The 15,240-nt window shown below is 39.3% G+C and overlaps 1 protein-coding gene across 1 annotated transcript; it reads right to left on the bottom strand.

Moving 5' to 3' along the window:
• Positions 1-1,543: 1,543 nt before the first annotated feature.
• LOC114527488 (dihydrolipoyllysine-residue acetyltransferase component of pyruvate dehydrogenase complex, mitochondrial-like) lies at positions 1,544-5,128 on the bottom strand. Its single transcript, XM_028549156.1, has 14 exons — positions 4,943-5,128; positions 4,771-4,841; positions 4,371-4,594; positions 4,178-4,258; positions 3,769-3,972; positions 3,586-3,688; positions 3,437-3,483; positions 3,229-3,314; positions 2,965-3,102; positions 2,784-2,865; positions 2,611-2,691; positions 2,325-2,399; positions 2,157-2,221; positions 1,544-2,076 (listed from the first exon to the last, which is right to left on the bottom strand). Exons 1-14 carry the CDS (start codon positions 5,074-5,076, stop codon positions 1,947-1,949), a joined length of 1,521 nt encoding a protein of 506 aa, XP_028404957.1. The 5' UTR covers positions 5,077-5,128; the 3' UTR covers positions 1,544-1,946.
• Between the last annotated feature and the right edge of the window lie 10,112 nt (positions 5,129-15,240).

Genomic DNA, 15,240 nt, shown 5'->3' with positions numbered 1-15,240 from the left:
ATGGCGGGAAAGGACTGTGCTTCCATCTGCAAGGAAATCTGCAAGGATTTAAAAATGACTAGGAAATGGCAAGGTTCTGGTCGTAAGAAACATTAAAATATGGTTTATTTGATTTTCGGTTGCAAATTTATGTCAGAGCTATAGTTCTTTAAAAAATCATAAATCACAAAGTTTCGACGAGTTTTATAAATCACAAAGTTTCGACCAGAACAAAAGATATAAACGATGAAAATGAAACACTGAGATTATTATATAGTCCAGTCAATCGAACTGATAGATCAGTGTATATTATATTGCCTGGTCCCGGGACACTCCCCCCCTGGCGAGTCTGATATGACGGGGAAGACAGATTTAACCATTGCTTTCTCCTTTCAATAATTTTAGTGAATGACCCTTGTCCTAATTTCGTAAGCTCTCCTTCTTTGTCATTAAAATGAATTATACATATAGGTTTAGGTTCACCCTCCATGACGAGTTTTTTTTGCCGAGTTGCTTTTCTATTTTTATTCTGCATATTTCCGCATCATTCAAATGTCAATAATAACGCAATCGGAAAGTTGAAATATACAATAAATATGAAATAAATGTATTGTCTGGAAGGTGTATTGTCTGGAAAGCACTACAACCGCGCTGCGTGAGAGCTCACAAATTGATGTATGAGGCCATGGAAAGGTTACGCTTCGAAAAGAAGCCTTCGCGAAAACTTTGTCAACATTAGAAAAAGGTGATGTCCTGACGATTGATATCAATGTGCGAGAAGATAAGGAGAAAAGGAAGTTTATAGAATTATGCGCCAGTGAAACAGTCAACGATATGGAAAAGTTATACAACCTGTTTATCAGAAAACAAAGTGAAGAAAATCTCTGTTTTCAAAATTCTGGTCAAATTACATGGAGATCATAGATGCCAAGTTCGGCGATGGGCCACGCGTGAGATAGACACACCCCCACAATTCTAGAGGGGTCAGGGGGCATGCCCCCCTGGAAATTTTTGAAATTTGGGTCTCTGAAATGGCATTTCCAGCGTTCTCAGGACATATTTAAAAAAAATTGAGAGAGAAAGTCGCTATTGACTAAATATAAGTCACCAACCGGCCATAAAAATCCATATTAACAGGGTGAGATCAAGTGGTGCGGAGGTAAAAAGACCCTGGGTACGAGGTTGATCAAATTTCACCGCTTAGGTCTCAACACCTTGCTGGTATTAAAACACATTCTCGCCCAGTAAAATGCGTCAAACTCTAATCCGTAATTCGATAGCGTTACTGCGATAGGCTGATATAGTATACCAGTTGTTGTAATATTGCAATATCCGGCTTGTTGTGTATAATATAGCTTAAAATTGGAACTATTTATAATCTCTAAAAAGTAAACTAAATAAAGCATTTAACTTGTTCAAATCTTTTTAAAAATGACTATGATTTCTCACTATGAACTCCCTATTTATGCGTGAGATATATCATATCATGCGTGTGAGCGTGAGAAATAATGCTGAGGCGTGTGTCACACGCATAATGCGTGAGACTTGGCATGTCTGGGAGATGGTACAGCTACTCTTTATATTCGGGTGACAAGAACGTCAGACTGGAAACTGCACCTCAGTTCATTACGTTCAATGATTCCGTTCAATCATTCATTTACCTGGATTTCTAACAGAGAAAATTTAGAAAATGACTACGTTTTAGTAGGTCAAAAACTAAGCAATATAGCGTGTCTATGTGTAGTTTGCATGCTTGAGAAACAAGGTTTTGATTACATCACAAATGTGTGACCAAGCCTACAATAATAAAATAATGTTTTAATTTATTTGAATTCTTTTATCAAATAGCCCTGTGATCCCTTTATACTTTATACTGGGCTCGTAATTATCAAGTCAAGTCTAAATGAGACAACATTACAGCAAAAGTTGGTGTGTCGCTTTATCACAACACAACCATCTGCTGGGTTTTATAACAACAGCGTTGCCGGCTTTTCAAGATATGATTTTAAATGCTGTAGCCACTGCGCACCAACAGCACCATCAACAACACGATGATCGCAACTCAATGTGACGCTTAACATCATAGCCTGGGTGAAACTAAAAGACAAAATTACAGAATTACTATTAAACAAATCAAACTTTATTTAGATATATCTATCAATCACTCAAGTTTATACCCGAGATCTGTATTTTCATCTGGTATTATTCTTTTCTCAGTCTGACCCACAGCAAGAATACATGACTGAAAACAGATGGAAATGTTATTATTTCCACTAGTTCAAACCAGTAATCTACATGAACCTTACTTAGTATCTCAATTCTCCAGAAAACAGGTGTATTTTTACCTGGGGTGGGTTGATCACAGCAGAGAAGTTTTTGACTCCAAACATCCCAAGATTGGAAACAGTAAATGTTCCACCCTAATGATTATGAAGATAAGAAAAACAAATTTCAGCAACAAATTAACCACCAGTACAGTTTAGCACCTACAGTTGACAGTAGCCAGTCCATCTTTAATCAACATGGTTGGGTAACAAGACATCCATAGATGATTTTTAAACTGGTCTACCATTGAAATCATCCGGCATTAGAAAGAGTGAAGAACACAAAGGGTATATTGAAGTGCCTTACCTGGAACTCATGGGGTTGAAGTTTATTTTCTCTTGCTTTCTGAGCAAGTGATGTTATGTCTGAGTTTATATTCTTCAAACCCTAGAAACAACGGAATGTTAAGTTGTACAAGGTCTACATGGAGATCTTTTCATGAGAAACCAATCACATAAATTTCTGATTCACTAACTTACTTTCTTATCAGCATTATATACAATTGGTGTGATCAGACCAGATTCTGTGCTCACAGCAACACTGATATCAACATTATGGTTCCTAAACAGAAAATCTTATCAACTTCTTTGTTGCAGGAAATACAGTAGTCTGAATTGTCATCATGTACAAAGCCTTGATATGCCTCAATGTAGTACTCACTGTCTAATAAATTCATTCATCCAATATGAGTTAGCTTCAGGGATATCTTTACATGACAAGGCAGAAGCCTTTATGATAAAATCATTAACAGATAGTTTATAATTGGCTGTTCCCAGCTTGTTTAACTCTTGACGAAGCCTGAAAGGAAAGCAACAACCAATTATGAGATAATCAGATGGAAAACATATGGTGCAAATTTACATCTCAACTTATTCGACCAACTATACACTCTCCCATTTTGTAAAATTTTTAAATCATACCAACCCTAGTATTTCATCCATTTGAATATCAACTGATAAATAATAATGAGGTATGCTTTGTTTGGACTCTGTTAACCTCTTTGCAATAATCTAGATAAGAAAATATTGAACAGAAATAGCTTTTGGATAGAGTTTGAAAAGATTTTGAAAGCGAATTATACAGTTGGGAATAAAATTGCTTCTATTAACATAAAAAGTTTAAATTTGTCTACCTTTCTGACATTAGAGAGAGGAATATCTGTGAATTCTCCAGCTGGAGCTAAGAAAAACAGAATCAAAGGATAGAGGGTTTTTACAATCAAAGTCATTTTAAGGCAGAAGACATTTTATTTCTCAGGCTAACGGTTATATTGAAAATTACCAGTGGTAACTTGTGGTGCCATGGGTTGTGCTGGCATTGCTGGTACACCTGCTTCGACATCGCTTGCGATAATTCTCCCCTCAGGGCCACTGCCTGATAAGGACTGTAAAAAAAAATGTAATACTTTTTTCTGATAATCTTACTAATTTGTAAAAGTAAATAAAGGTCATTATGTTTACATACAGGAAGATTAATGCCTTTTTCTCTTGCAAGTTTTCTAGCAAGAGGACTTGCAAATACTCTCCCTCCTGAAGGAGATGGTAAGGGGGGGATTGTTGCAGGAGGTGCTGAGGGCATCTGTGGAGGAGCTGCACTTGCTATTGGTGGTGGAGGTGAGGGTGCACTTGCTATGGGAGGTGGGGGAGGAGATGTTTCAGCAACATTTGACTGTTGAAATGGAATGAAATTGATGAAAGATTTTCAGTACATAACTTATTAACTGGAGGGTAATATTTCACTGCCAAGTATGTATATTAGATGCACTTGGTTTTGATGCAACCTTTACTGTTAGTAGCAATCAATCTAATGTTATACAGAAAGTAGCAAGCCTCTGGTAATGGGGTTTGTATGGGTTCAGAAAATAATTTTATACCTGTGGCAATGAACTTTCTTGGTCTACAAAATCCTTAAATGCTGCAATATCCTCTTCATTCTCAACAATTATACAAACAAGCTGACAAGAAAGTAATATTTAGCTGAATTATCATCTACTAATTATAGAGGACTAATGGGATTGTTACATTGAAATATGCATATAACCCTATAGAGACACTCAAGGCGTTTACCTTGCCAACGGGAACATCTTTAGAACCTGCAGGCGCCACAATCTTTGCAAGGTATCCTTCCTCAGGTGTTTCAAACTCCATTGTCGCTTTGTCTGTCTCAATTTGAGCCAAGACATCTCCCTCTTCGAGCTTCTCACCCTCCTCTTTCAACCAAGTGGCTACCATCCCCGCCTCCATTGTGGGTGATAGGGCAGGCAGGGGGACACGGATGTGAGATGGAAGAGCTGAGGGAGAAATTAAAAATTCAGATTCTCCATGATTGTGATACCGGATTAGACTAAGAAAATTGTGATAACTAGAAATAATTAACTTGATAGTTCATTCTGTACAAATTATTGGATTTCTTTGCATGCAAAATATGATCATTTATTTACAAAAATTGCCTCAAAAATGTACATACCATCTGTGCTAAACAAACGCCTTCCTTCTTTAAGCTTTAACTTTGATGTACAGCATAACGTCGAAGAAGATCTAAACAACATACAAGCATGAAATCCAGCGCTAAAGGTTAAAAATTATCCACAGATGAGATCACACAAACTGACATCGAGTACTCTTGTCTTCCAGCTCACCTTGGCAAAATATTTTGCACCGTTTTTTGAATCTGAAAACCAGATCTCACAGAAATCCTTACGAAAGTTCTTCTAGTTTGTAGCACTCGCAGTCGCTTGACGAAAACAGAAATAAAACGCCTAGAGTTGAGCATTTTGTTCAAAACGAAACAATCTTTACTAGAAATTTGTGTATTTTTTGCTTATTGCAACACTCAGCCCAGTTCTCCTTGTCAGTTAAACATGCGCGGTCATGATAATCGACGATTTTCCACTGAGCTATATAATAATTCCTGGAGGACCGGCTCCTAATGTTTTTTTCTGAAAAAGTGAAGCAAAAAACATGGCGGACTTCGCCCTTCTGCGCTTGCGCAGAAGCTTTGCTGACGCCACATGGTCCCCTTTGCCCATGGTAATTACCACTGACCAGGCTCAAATATGAGCCCGCTACAAGAGAATGCTCCCCCCTGGTTTTGTATGAATATTTTTGTTTTTGCCGTGAAACCTTGTTGTTTTGTATTTTTCGATTTATTTTTCTGCTACAAAGGCTTGCAATAAGGCGTTTATTTCAGTTATATACAAGTCGTTGACGCTGTTTTGCCAATGCCAGAAATAATAAATATTAAAACGCAAAAAAAAATGTGGACGAAGGATTTTTATACGATTAGCTGACAGGTTATTTTATTTATTTATTTTCATTATTCATACATACATGTATTTTCTGTAAAATTTTTAAAATACTTGAATATTTTTCGAGTCTTGTCGGAAATTTCGATTATCTTTCGGATATCAATCGCCGACTAAAGGTTACCGGCAAAAATATGTGGTTATGTGATGTTTTCCTTAGAACATCATGCTTATGCATATCAGCCCATGCATAACTCAAGGAAACAAAGGCCAAACCTCATGCAAAATGCTGGGTGGCTGATTAGTAATAGTATTTCAAGATATATTCGCATAGGATATTTTCATTTAGGTCATTATAGCTATAAGTTACCCATATCTTAAGTACTGTATCCCAAGTAATGCACTTTCAAATGGTTCCCTGCTTGACTCAAGAATTTGAGTGGAATCATATTCCAAATAATGCAAAGAAAGGCTATGGTAAATAACAAAAATTTGATTATATATGGTACCAAGAAGATTTATGGTACAGTTGTGCTATCAACAAATGTCTTATGAATTAATGAAAATGCAACTGAGCCTATTCATTCCTCCATTAGTCTATAATCTATTAACCTTCAATTCCTGATTAACCCTGTGATAATATTCCTTGTAATGGTAGGGAGGGTAAAACTGTCCAGAAAATTATAAAAGTTGCAGCAAATTGAAAACAAACTGCTCAGTCAATGCATGTCTGTATAAATTTATTTTTCATTCAGATAACTATTGTAACTATAACTAACAAAGTAACATGGTAAAATCAACAGTTTAATGTTCCAATAATTTGCAAAAGCCATCCCCAAATTCCATAACCTCTTTATCCTAAAAAAGAGAGATCAGACCAAGTTTAACTGTACTCAACAGAGTACACCAGAGGACAGAACCAGAGGAGTAGAAATCATTGCAAATTAACAAGCTTGAATCAAGCTTGTAGCTTGATTAACAAGGTGCAAGATGCCAAGAAAGTCTATTAAGCCATGACTTGGCAAACAAATAAATACTGGACTTTTAACAAACACTGTTGAAATCTAACAGTGAAATATTTTGTATCAGCACTCACACAGTCATCATGTTTAATGTTTTAATTCATCTAAAATAGACTAAGGATCAATAGAGAGACTAGTAGATTTACTGGGAGGATTGAATATTGATTTATCTTAATTGTTTGAATGAAAATACTCATGAATTGGCATTAAATATGAGTGAAAGCTCCAGTGCCTGACATTTCAAATCCCATAAGAGTTCTAATAAAAAAAACAACATAGCCAAAACTTAAAAGATCAGCTATTGATCCTTTTTCATAAAATATAGCTTTTCATAGCGTAACTAAGTCATGTACCATTGATCAAAAAGGCTGAAGCATATTTGCCGTTTTTAACATTAATTTCAAAGGAATTACTGCAACAGACGCTTTGGTAGTTGTCTATAGTCTATACCAAAGGCGAAAAACGAAAATGTTGTGAAAACCGGCTTACCTGAGGTAAAAATTAATATCCCGATAGATGAATTAGGCCATTCACAGCATCATAAGTAGAGCAAGAAACCACTTCTCCATATAACTTGTTGAACAGTGAAAAAGAGACTTTAGATGAAATGCGGAGAAAATATATGCCGAAAACAATACCGAAAACCGAAAATATTTTCATAAAAATCGGGAGGGTGATGGACACGTTTTTGACTTTGTATCGCGGTATGTCAGTGGTAATTACCATGGGCAAAGGGGACCATGTGGCGTCAGCAAACGCCGAAATCCGCCATGTTTTTTGCTTCACTTTCTGGCCAGGAGCCGGTCCTCCAGGAATTATTATATAGCTCAGTGCAACAAAGGTGAAAAACGTCTTTGGCCAATCAGCGCTTTTGTTGACATTTTTATTATTAACCAATCAGACTCTTTGATTTTACGCTACCTCCGGTGGCACACAAGAAATTTACTAACAGTGTAGTATGTTGAATAAAGCCTTCGGGGGGACAGGATTTTGAACTTTTTAGATTAAATACAACGGAATATGAAAAAATATTCATTTATCTAAAAATCTGTCGGCCAGATTTTCGCTGTCGGCCGGATTTTTGCGTACGTCGTTGTTTAAATGTCGATAGCATTAATACTAGACCTTGAAGCAAAAATCTGGCCGACAGATTTTTAGATAAATGAATATTTTTTCATATTCCGTTGTATTTAATCTAAAAAGTTCAAAATCCTGTCCCCGCGAAGGCTTTATTCAACATACTATACTGTTAGTAAATTTCTTGTGTGCCACCGGAGGTAGCGTAAAATCAAAGAGTCTGATTGGTTAATAATAAAAATGTCAACAAAAGCGCTGATTGGCCAAAGACGTTTTTCACCTTTGTTGCTCAGTGCGATTTTCGCAAATTTGTCGCCATTCTGAATTTGCAATGAATTGTGGTATATCAACGGCAACTGAACCATATTCATGAACTGAACTGCACAGAACTTTGGACTTGGAAAAGTTCTTCGTTTCGCCTGCTTTCAATTTTTCTAAACTTCATTTACCAGCGTATCTAAAGCTTCAGCGCGAACCTAAATAACGTTAGAATTCAGGCAAAAGATCGTATTTTAGAAATGGTATGAAATGGTAAAATGGTAAAAGCGACTCCGACTTATCAGCATGCCTAGGAAAACAATTCCAGACATGAACAGCCCTTCTTTCGAAAGACCTAGCAGTCTGGTTTTAAGGCGCCAGAAACTCGCCTTCACACCTTTGCCACGGGGCGAAAGGAGTTTGGTTGGAAATTGGTGTCTCGATTGTTGAGTGTTGTTGTTAAGGCCTATTTAGACTACACGATAAGTTGTTTGCAATTATCATTCTGACGGATGCAAAAGAAGGTCTATGCCACAATCTTCTTTCAATTTTGTTCAGGCCGGTTAAAGTGTCACGTTTGTAGTGTTGTTCATACGTTCACATACGCTAAGGTACGAATCGTATACGAGAAATTGCATAGTGTAAATGGGCCTTTATGAATATTGCGTTGTGATTTGTCGTAAACAACCGAGAACTTGCACTTCTAAGGTTCTTCGAATAACAACAGACGAACGTCAGTTTATAAATATTATTACGTATCAAACAAAAGATAAAAATACACGCGAGTATAAGATTACTGCTCGTACTTGAGTCAATGTTTAACTTCAACAGTTACTCCCGCTCTTTCTTATTAACATGTCCTACTGATCTCTATCTTATTAAGAGGAGATATTTTTTTATGTCGCGTAATATATGTTCAAAACCTCAGTTATATCTTCATGCAACAGCACTAAAATTTTCAGCATTAAAATTGTTTTGCAAATCTGAAAAGCATCCACAAAGTATGTTTACTGCATAATCTCGAAATATTGTTAAAATGAAGATTTCTGAGAAGAACGAAAAGAAAATGACACTTGAATCGAAGCTACTTTTGTATTCATCTCAGTTATAATGGCTAATGGCATTTATAACATTGTTGATAGCCGCCGCATTATATTTTGAAATATGTAACTCTGTCGTTTTGCAATCATCATCAAACACAGTTCAAAACTTAGTTCACAACATAATCTGAAGAATAAAGGTAAAATAAATTCATTTTGTGCGGTACGCCGAAAAGATTTTAGGTTTTGAGCGTTTTCCTGCCAAAATACGCGACATAATAAAAAATCTCCTCTTAACTGTACTGTCGCTAATCCGCGACATCCTCCGGGGCGCGCAAGAGGTCACCTGTCCAGTCCTTGATCTTCTTCTTTGCTTCGCGAGCTGCTGTTCTTTCTTGTTTCGTTGGGGTGACGTCAATCAATGGACCATTCGCGATACTTTCGTCGTGGGTTGGAGGGACATGGCTTTCATCTTGGGTACTTAAGATGTAAATCTTGTTTGTTCCAGTTGCTTTGTGGAATTCGCGGAGTGATGTCAGGTATTCTTTCCGCCAGCGGTTCCAGAAGTGGTGGATTAAATCAGCTCTCCTTTTCGCAAGGTGTTGGACTAAGGTGGGTTCTTCATTGAAGGTTGGATCGGACCAGTTGTCATCGGCGATTAAAGGGTGTGGTAATGCTGTTATTCTACGACCGTAAAGGAGATGGGAGGGAGTCAAGGGTTGTTCGATGTTGGATGAGACGAACGTAAGTGGGCGGTCGTTTAATATTGCTTCGATTTCTGTGATGATGGTTTGTAGTTCCGAGAGGTTGACGGTTGATCGGCCAAGGATTTTCTTCAGGGTAAGCTTGGTAATACCGATTAGTCTTTCCCAAAATCTACGATACCACGGAGCACGTTTGACAATGAATTTCCACTGTACGGCTCGTTTACTAAGATGTTCCTGTAGAATTGGTGATTTTAAACAACAATTTCAATTCTTCTGCTGCTGATTCATACGTTGAAGCGTTGTCGGAAACCATGATTGTGGGAAGTGACTTGCGACTGGCAAACCTTCGAAAGGCTTCCATGAAGGTGGGTACTGATAGATCGTTAACTACTTCGAGGTGGATGGCTCGGGTGTTGGCACATGTGAACAGGCAGATGTAGACTTTGAGTGGGCCTTCGGGTGATTTCACGTAGATTGTGTCGGTGAAGTCAACTCCAGTGACTGTAAACGGATGCGAATCGGTGGTGCGGATTGCTGGTAGTGGTGGTGGGTCGGGGATCTTGTACGGTTGGCTCATGACCTTTCGACACGTTACACAGCGATGAATGATCTTCTTTACATATTGTCGCGCTGCTGGTATCCAGTATTTCTGACGAAGATGGGTGAGGGTGGAGTTCAGGCCAGAATGGAGTGTGCTGCGATGTGCGGCTTCTACGATCAGTTGTGTTAGGTGGTGATTTTGGGGAAGTAGGATGGGAACTTTGTCGACTCTTGAAAGGGTGCGTTATGTATCCTTCCTCCGCAACGTAGAAGGTCTTCTAAAAGGAAAAGACGAAGTTGTCTGACCAGTGGTAGCCGATCGGCTGTCTTTGATTTCAAGTTGACAAGTTCTTTGGCATACACAGTGGATTGACAGTCTAAAATCCAAAGTTTGTGTGCTGTCTGTAATTCCGAAGTGGTCCAGGGACCACTGTCAGCTTTCTTCCTGAGGATGTTAAGAAATCGTAACACCCATGCTGTTACACGGATTAATCTTGGGAGTGTACTGAAATTGGTCAGTTTGACGATGTTTGCGATGCCGTGTTCTGTGGGTTCAGTGGGATCTAACGTGATTGTCAGGGTGGAGGTGGTTTCAGGCTGGCTTTCTGTGTTGGTTTGGAGAGTAACGGACGAGATGTTCCACGATGGCCATTTGGATGTGTTGGTTAACCAAACGGGACCACGAGACCACAAGGTTGATCTAGATAGGTCACTGGTACGTATACCTCGTGTAAGGAGGTCGGCGGGGTTCTCAGCTGATGGACAATAGTGCCAGGAAATGTTGGTGGTGGCAGACTTGATTCCTTTTACACGGTTGGAGACGAACCTGTTCAGTTCTCGACTTGATATTTAGGATGTGGTAAAAATATTTAAGTTGTGGTAAAAAGGATGGTGAAATGCCATTCAAGAGACTATATATTTAAGTTCAAATGCAGATTTAAGAAACACAAGAAAGCTACATAAGATGATTTTTAATTTGTTTCTACATGATCGATCTGGCTGTCAGACCAGAGGTACACTGTAGACGGTTGGAGAATGGGTCGAAGATATGAGTACAATCTTGAACCGATAACGGCTGCCATCAACTCGAGTTGCGGTAATGTAAGTTTCTTTAGTGGGGCGACTCGGGATTTGGCCATAACTGTATTGATGTGTTAGTTCCATCAGAAATGTAGGCAGTTGCGCCGTAGGCCTTGACACTTGCATCAACAAAGATGTGGACGAATGTAGTGGATGGCCAGGTTGGCGAGGATGGAAAGTATCGACGTGGGAATTGGGTTTGGGTTGCAGTGTCTAAGTCCTTTGCCAGTGTCAGCCAATTCTTTTGGATTTCATATGGAAGAGGACCGTCCCAACTGAATTCGTCTTTCCATAATTGCTGGAGTAGAATTTTGGTTCGGATTGTAACTGGGGTAAGCAGCCCGAGTGAGTCATATATCTTAGAAGATTCACGAAGGATTTCTCTTTTGGTGATGTTGTCGGTGATATCACTGGTTGTATGACTGTGTTGAAACTGGAGTGTATCGTCATCAGGATTCCATCGAAGACCAAGTACTTTCGTGATTGCGTCTTTGTCTTGAAGATCTTGGTTTTTTGCTAACTCACGTAATTTTGTATTGTTGGAATTCCACGATCTCAGATTGAAGCCGACTGGTGACACGATGGACCTTGCTTGATCTAGGAATGTTAATGTTTCGATCTCGCTGTCGGCACCCAAAGCTTGGTTGTCCACATATTATGTGTCGGTCTTCATTTTCGTGGCTACAGCGTTGTCAGTGGTGTCAAGGTGTTTCCTGGTGGTTGCATTGAGGATGAATGGTGATGAAGACGCGCCAAACAAGATGGATTTGAAGCGGTATACTTGAAATCTGCTTTCTGGATCTTTGGGGTCGGATAACCAAAGGAAGCGTGTAGCATCACGGTCATCTTCGTCCAGGCTGATGTGAAGGAACACCTTCTCGATATCGGTTGTGAAGCCGTAACGATAGCGGCGGAAACGAATGAAGATAGCTGTAAGATCGTTTAAAAGAGCTGGGCCGGTGGTAATGCAGTCGTTAAGGCTTGGTTGTTGATCATTGGGTTTACAGCTACAGTCGAAAACAATACGCAGAGGGGTGGTGGAAGAGTCTTTGAGGACCGCATGATGTGGGAGGTAATGACAGCGATCTTTGTTAGTTTCATGATCAGGAAATTTTTTGTATAAATCCGCGTCGTTCTTGTTCAGCGATTATTTGTCCGTAAATTTTTAGTTTCTCGGGTTCTGAGGCTAATCGTCGCATGGTGGATCGGGTGCGTCCTCCAGCTATTGCTAGATTGGAAGGAAGTGGTGTATGGTCTGATTTCCACGGTAGTTTTGCGCTGTAATGGTTATCTACAAGGTGGATTGAGGAATCTTGGTATTCTTGGAGTAATTTCTTTTCTTCTTGGACCGTTTCATTGGTTTGTATACCGATTGCTTCGAGGCTCCAAAACCTTTCCAGAGCGTGTTCTTCTTGTTTTGTGGTGACGAGGGTTTGGAGAATAATTGCATTGAGCTCTAAGACAGGAGTATGCCCAACAATTGGTCCTGACAGTAGATAGCCGATCTTTGACTTAGCTGCGGTCGGTCTGGATCCTCGAATTATTTCGTCTTCTACGACGTCCCAATAGTGATCTGCACCTATAAGAAGTGAGATCTTGAATGGATTGTTGCCAGTTACAGGGTGTGCCATCTTTAGACCTTTGAGATAGGGTAGGCTGTGCACATCAGTAGTCATATGGTTTTGTTGTGGTACAGCAATCACTGGGATAATGATCACTTGGATTGGAATGCTTTTGCCAGCGTCATCTTGTAGATGTACCGTTGTAACGTCAACTCTTTTTACTGATGATTGGGAACCACCAAATACTGAAAGATGAAGGATTTCGGTTTTATGCGGTTTGAGGTCAGGGCTCTGTGCTAATTCTTCAGTGATGAATGAGCGTTGCGCACCTCATCTTCATCAAACAAGATATTCGCGGCTGCAGTTGTGTTTGAGAATTTGACGGTGGCTACTGCGGTTTTCAACAGGGTATGTTGGTACGAGGGTTGATTGTTCAGATTGGTGAAGTGTTCGCAGGTTTCTGTGTGTTCGAAGTAGTTTGGTCGGTGTCTTGTGTATCCTTAATTGAGCATGTGCACTGTGAGGCAGTGTTCTTCAATAATTGTTCGTCCGGGTCTGGTTTTGGTGGATCAGACTTCCCAGGGCATAAACTGGTGTGGTGTTTTTGACGACATTCTCTGCATCGAAACTTTGAATTTTGATCTGGCAGCTTCTTCTGAGAGATGTGCCTTCAAGTAGTTGAATTTTTGGATGTCACTCAGGGAGGGGTTGGTTGAATTCGGTACCTTTTCTCCATGAGTTCGTCAATATCATCGTCTGCCTCCACAACTTCTGTTTCTAACTCTTGTTCATTGTCAATCTTGTTTGCAATAGTCTCGTCGATTCGTTTCAGATTGATTCATTTCGTGTCAAATGTTTGCAGTAAGACTTGTAGTTTATGGAACGTCGTTTCGTTTACTTCCTCTGCCATAAGGGTCTCTGCTTTGTTCCATGTCTTTGTAACTTGTGCTCGCTGAGCACGGCGTGTTATACTCGCTCGTTTTAGTTCGTCCATTATCGACGTGGTCACGGCACCAATGTCTCGATTGTTAAGTGTTGTTGTTATGAATATTGCGTTGTGATTTGTCGTAAACAACCGAGAACTTGCACTTCTAAGGTTCTTCGAATAACAACAGACGAACGTCAGTTTATAAATATTATTACGTATCAAACAAAAGGTAAAAAGACACGCGAGTATAAGATTACTGTTCGTACTTGAGCCAATGTCTAACTTCAACAGTTATTCCCGCTCTTTCTTATTAACATGTCCTATAGAACATTTCTTGGATGTAAAACTGCTTTTCACACCACCCCAGTCTGTTCCAAACCTTTATCACCCACCTATCTACTAAATACTTGAGCAGTCTGGTTTTAAGGCGCCAGAAACTCGCCTTCACACCTTTGCCACGGGGCGAAGGAGTTTGGTTGGAAATTGGGCGACTTTTTGGGACATTTCTTGGATGTGAAACTGCTCAGTTTTTCACACCACCCCAGTCTGTTCCAACCCTTTACCCCCCAAACTAATTTTTATTTCATGCAATAAAAATATATATCTAAATTAACATTATATACTTAAGCGGTGAGTTTCTCGAGATTATCTTCAGAATATACACGACAGGCGGCATCACTGGGAATTACTGGCATTGGTAACCCTTTCTCTTCTTCCTGTGGGTCTAGTACGGCTTCTGTGACTTAAAAGGAGAAGTTATATTATAACATTAAACAACTTCCCAATAAAACTGGGCAGAGCTTTTCGCCAAATTATGTATACAACTGGCTTGGCGTTCTGTAGATTAGGACACGATATATATAGTTGTATGATATTTGATTATTCTTTTCGTTGCGTACAGCTTGTGGTTTGTTATCATTGTGTGATAAAAGTTCTCATCATTTTGTGGTTTATGGCACACTACTGCTTCATTTGCCATTGCAACTTGTTGAAAACTGCGTGAGGTAACAAAGGTTGAGGCTGATCGAGACCAACAAGTTCGTAAAGGCAGTTGAATGAACCCAGATACATCGAGGCGAGTTCTTCTGATTCCATATTTTCACTCTTCTTTCATCACATTCGAACAATGTTTAAACAGAAAGATGGAGATCGTCCACTTATGCATTTTCTGTTAACTTTGGTTTATTGTACAGGAACTTCAAGGGTCATGTCGTAGTGCTAGGAAGCTTTCGTCCACTGATTGGATAATGCTTTTCTATGCTTTCTAAAGAACGAAGCTTTGCTATTGGTTGAAACTGAAATGTATTGTAAAGTTCAGCCAATGATAATCGTTCTTGCGAGGAGCTGCGACCCTACCCGGGTAACTTCAACCGTCCAACGTGAAAGTTTAGTGTCTACAACCCGGCTTTGCGATATTCGGATTGCTTTGAAACACAGCACACAACTTATGACTTGTCGGTTTAATCTTTCAGGAATCA

This window comes from Dendronephthya gigantea, unplaced genomic scaffold, assembly GCF_004324835.1.
Source record: "Dendronephthya gigantea isolate DGI-Jeju-01 unplaced genomic scaffold, DenGig_1.0 000045F, whole genome shotgun sequence".
NCBI lineage: Eukaryota > Metazoa > Cnidaria > Anthozoa > Malacalcyonacea > Nephtheidae > Dendronephthya > Dendronephthya gigantea.
Note: the sequence above shows the minus strand (reverse complement) of the source record. Positions and strands in the feature narration are given on the sequence as shown.

Excerpts from the sequence above, each read along its gene's own strand:
- LOC114527488 (XM_028549156.1), bottom strand. The coding sequence starts at position 5,076 with ATGCTCAACTCTAGGCGTTTTATTTCTGTTTTCGTCAAGCGACTGCGA. Across the intron at positions 2,866-2,964 it reads ATGAATGAATTTATTAGACA|GAACCATAATGTTGATATCA; the intron begins GTGAGTACTACA and ends TTTTCTGTTTAG. Across the intron at positions 2,400-2,610 it reads TTCAACCCCATGAGTTCCAG|GGTGGAACATTTACTGTTTC; the intron begins GTAAGGCACTTC and ends CATAATCATTAG.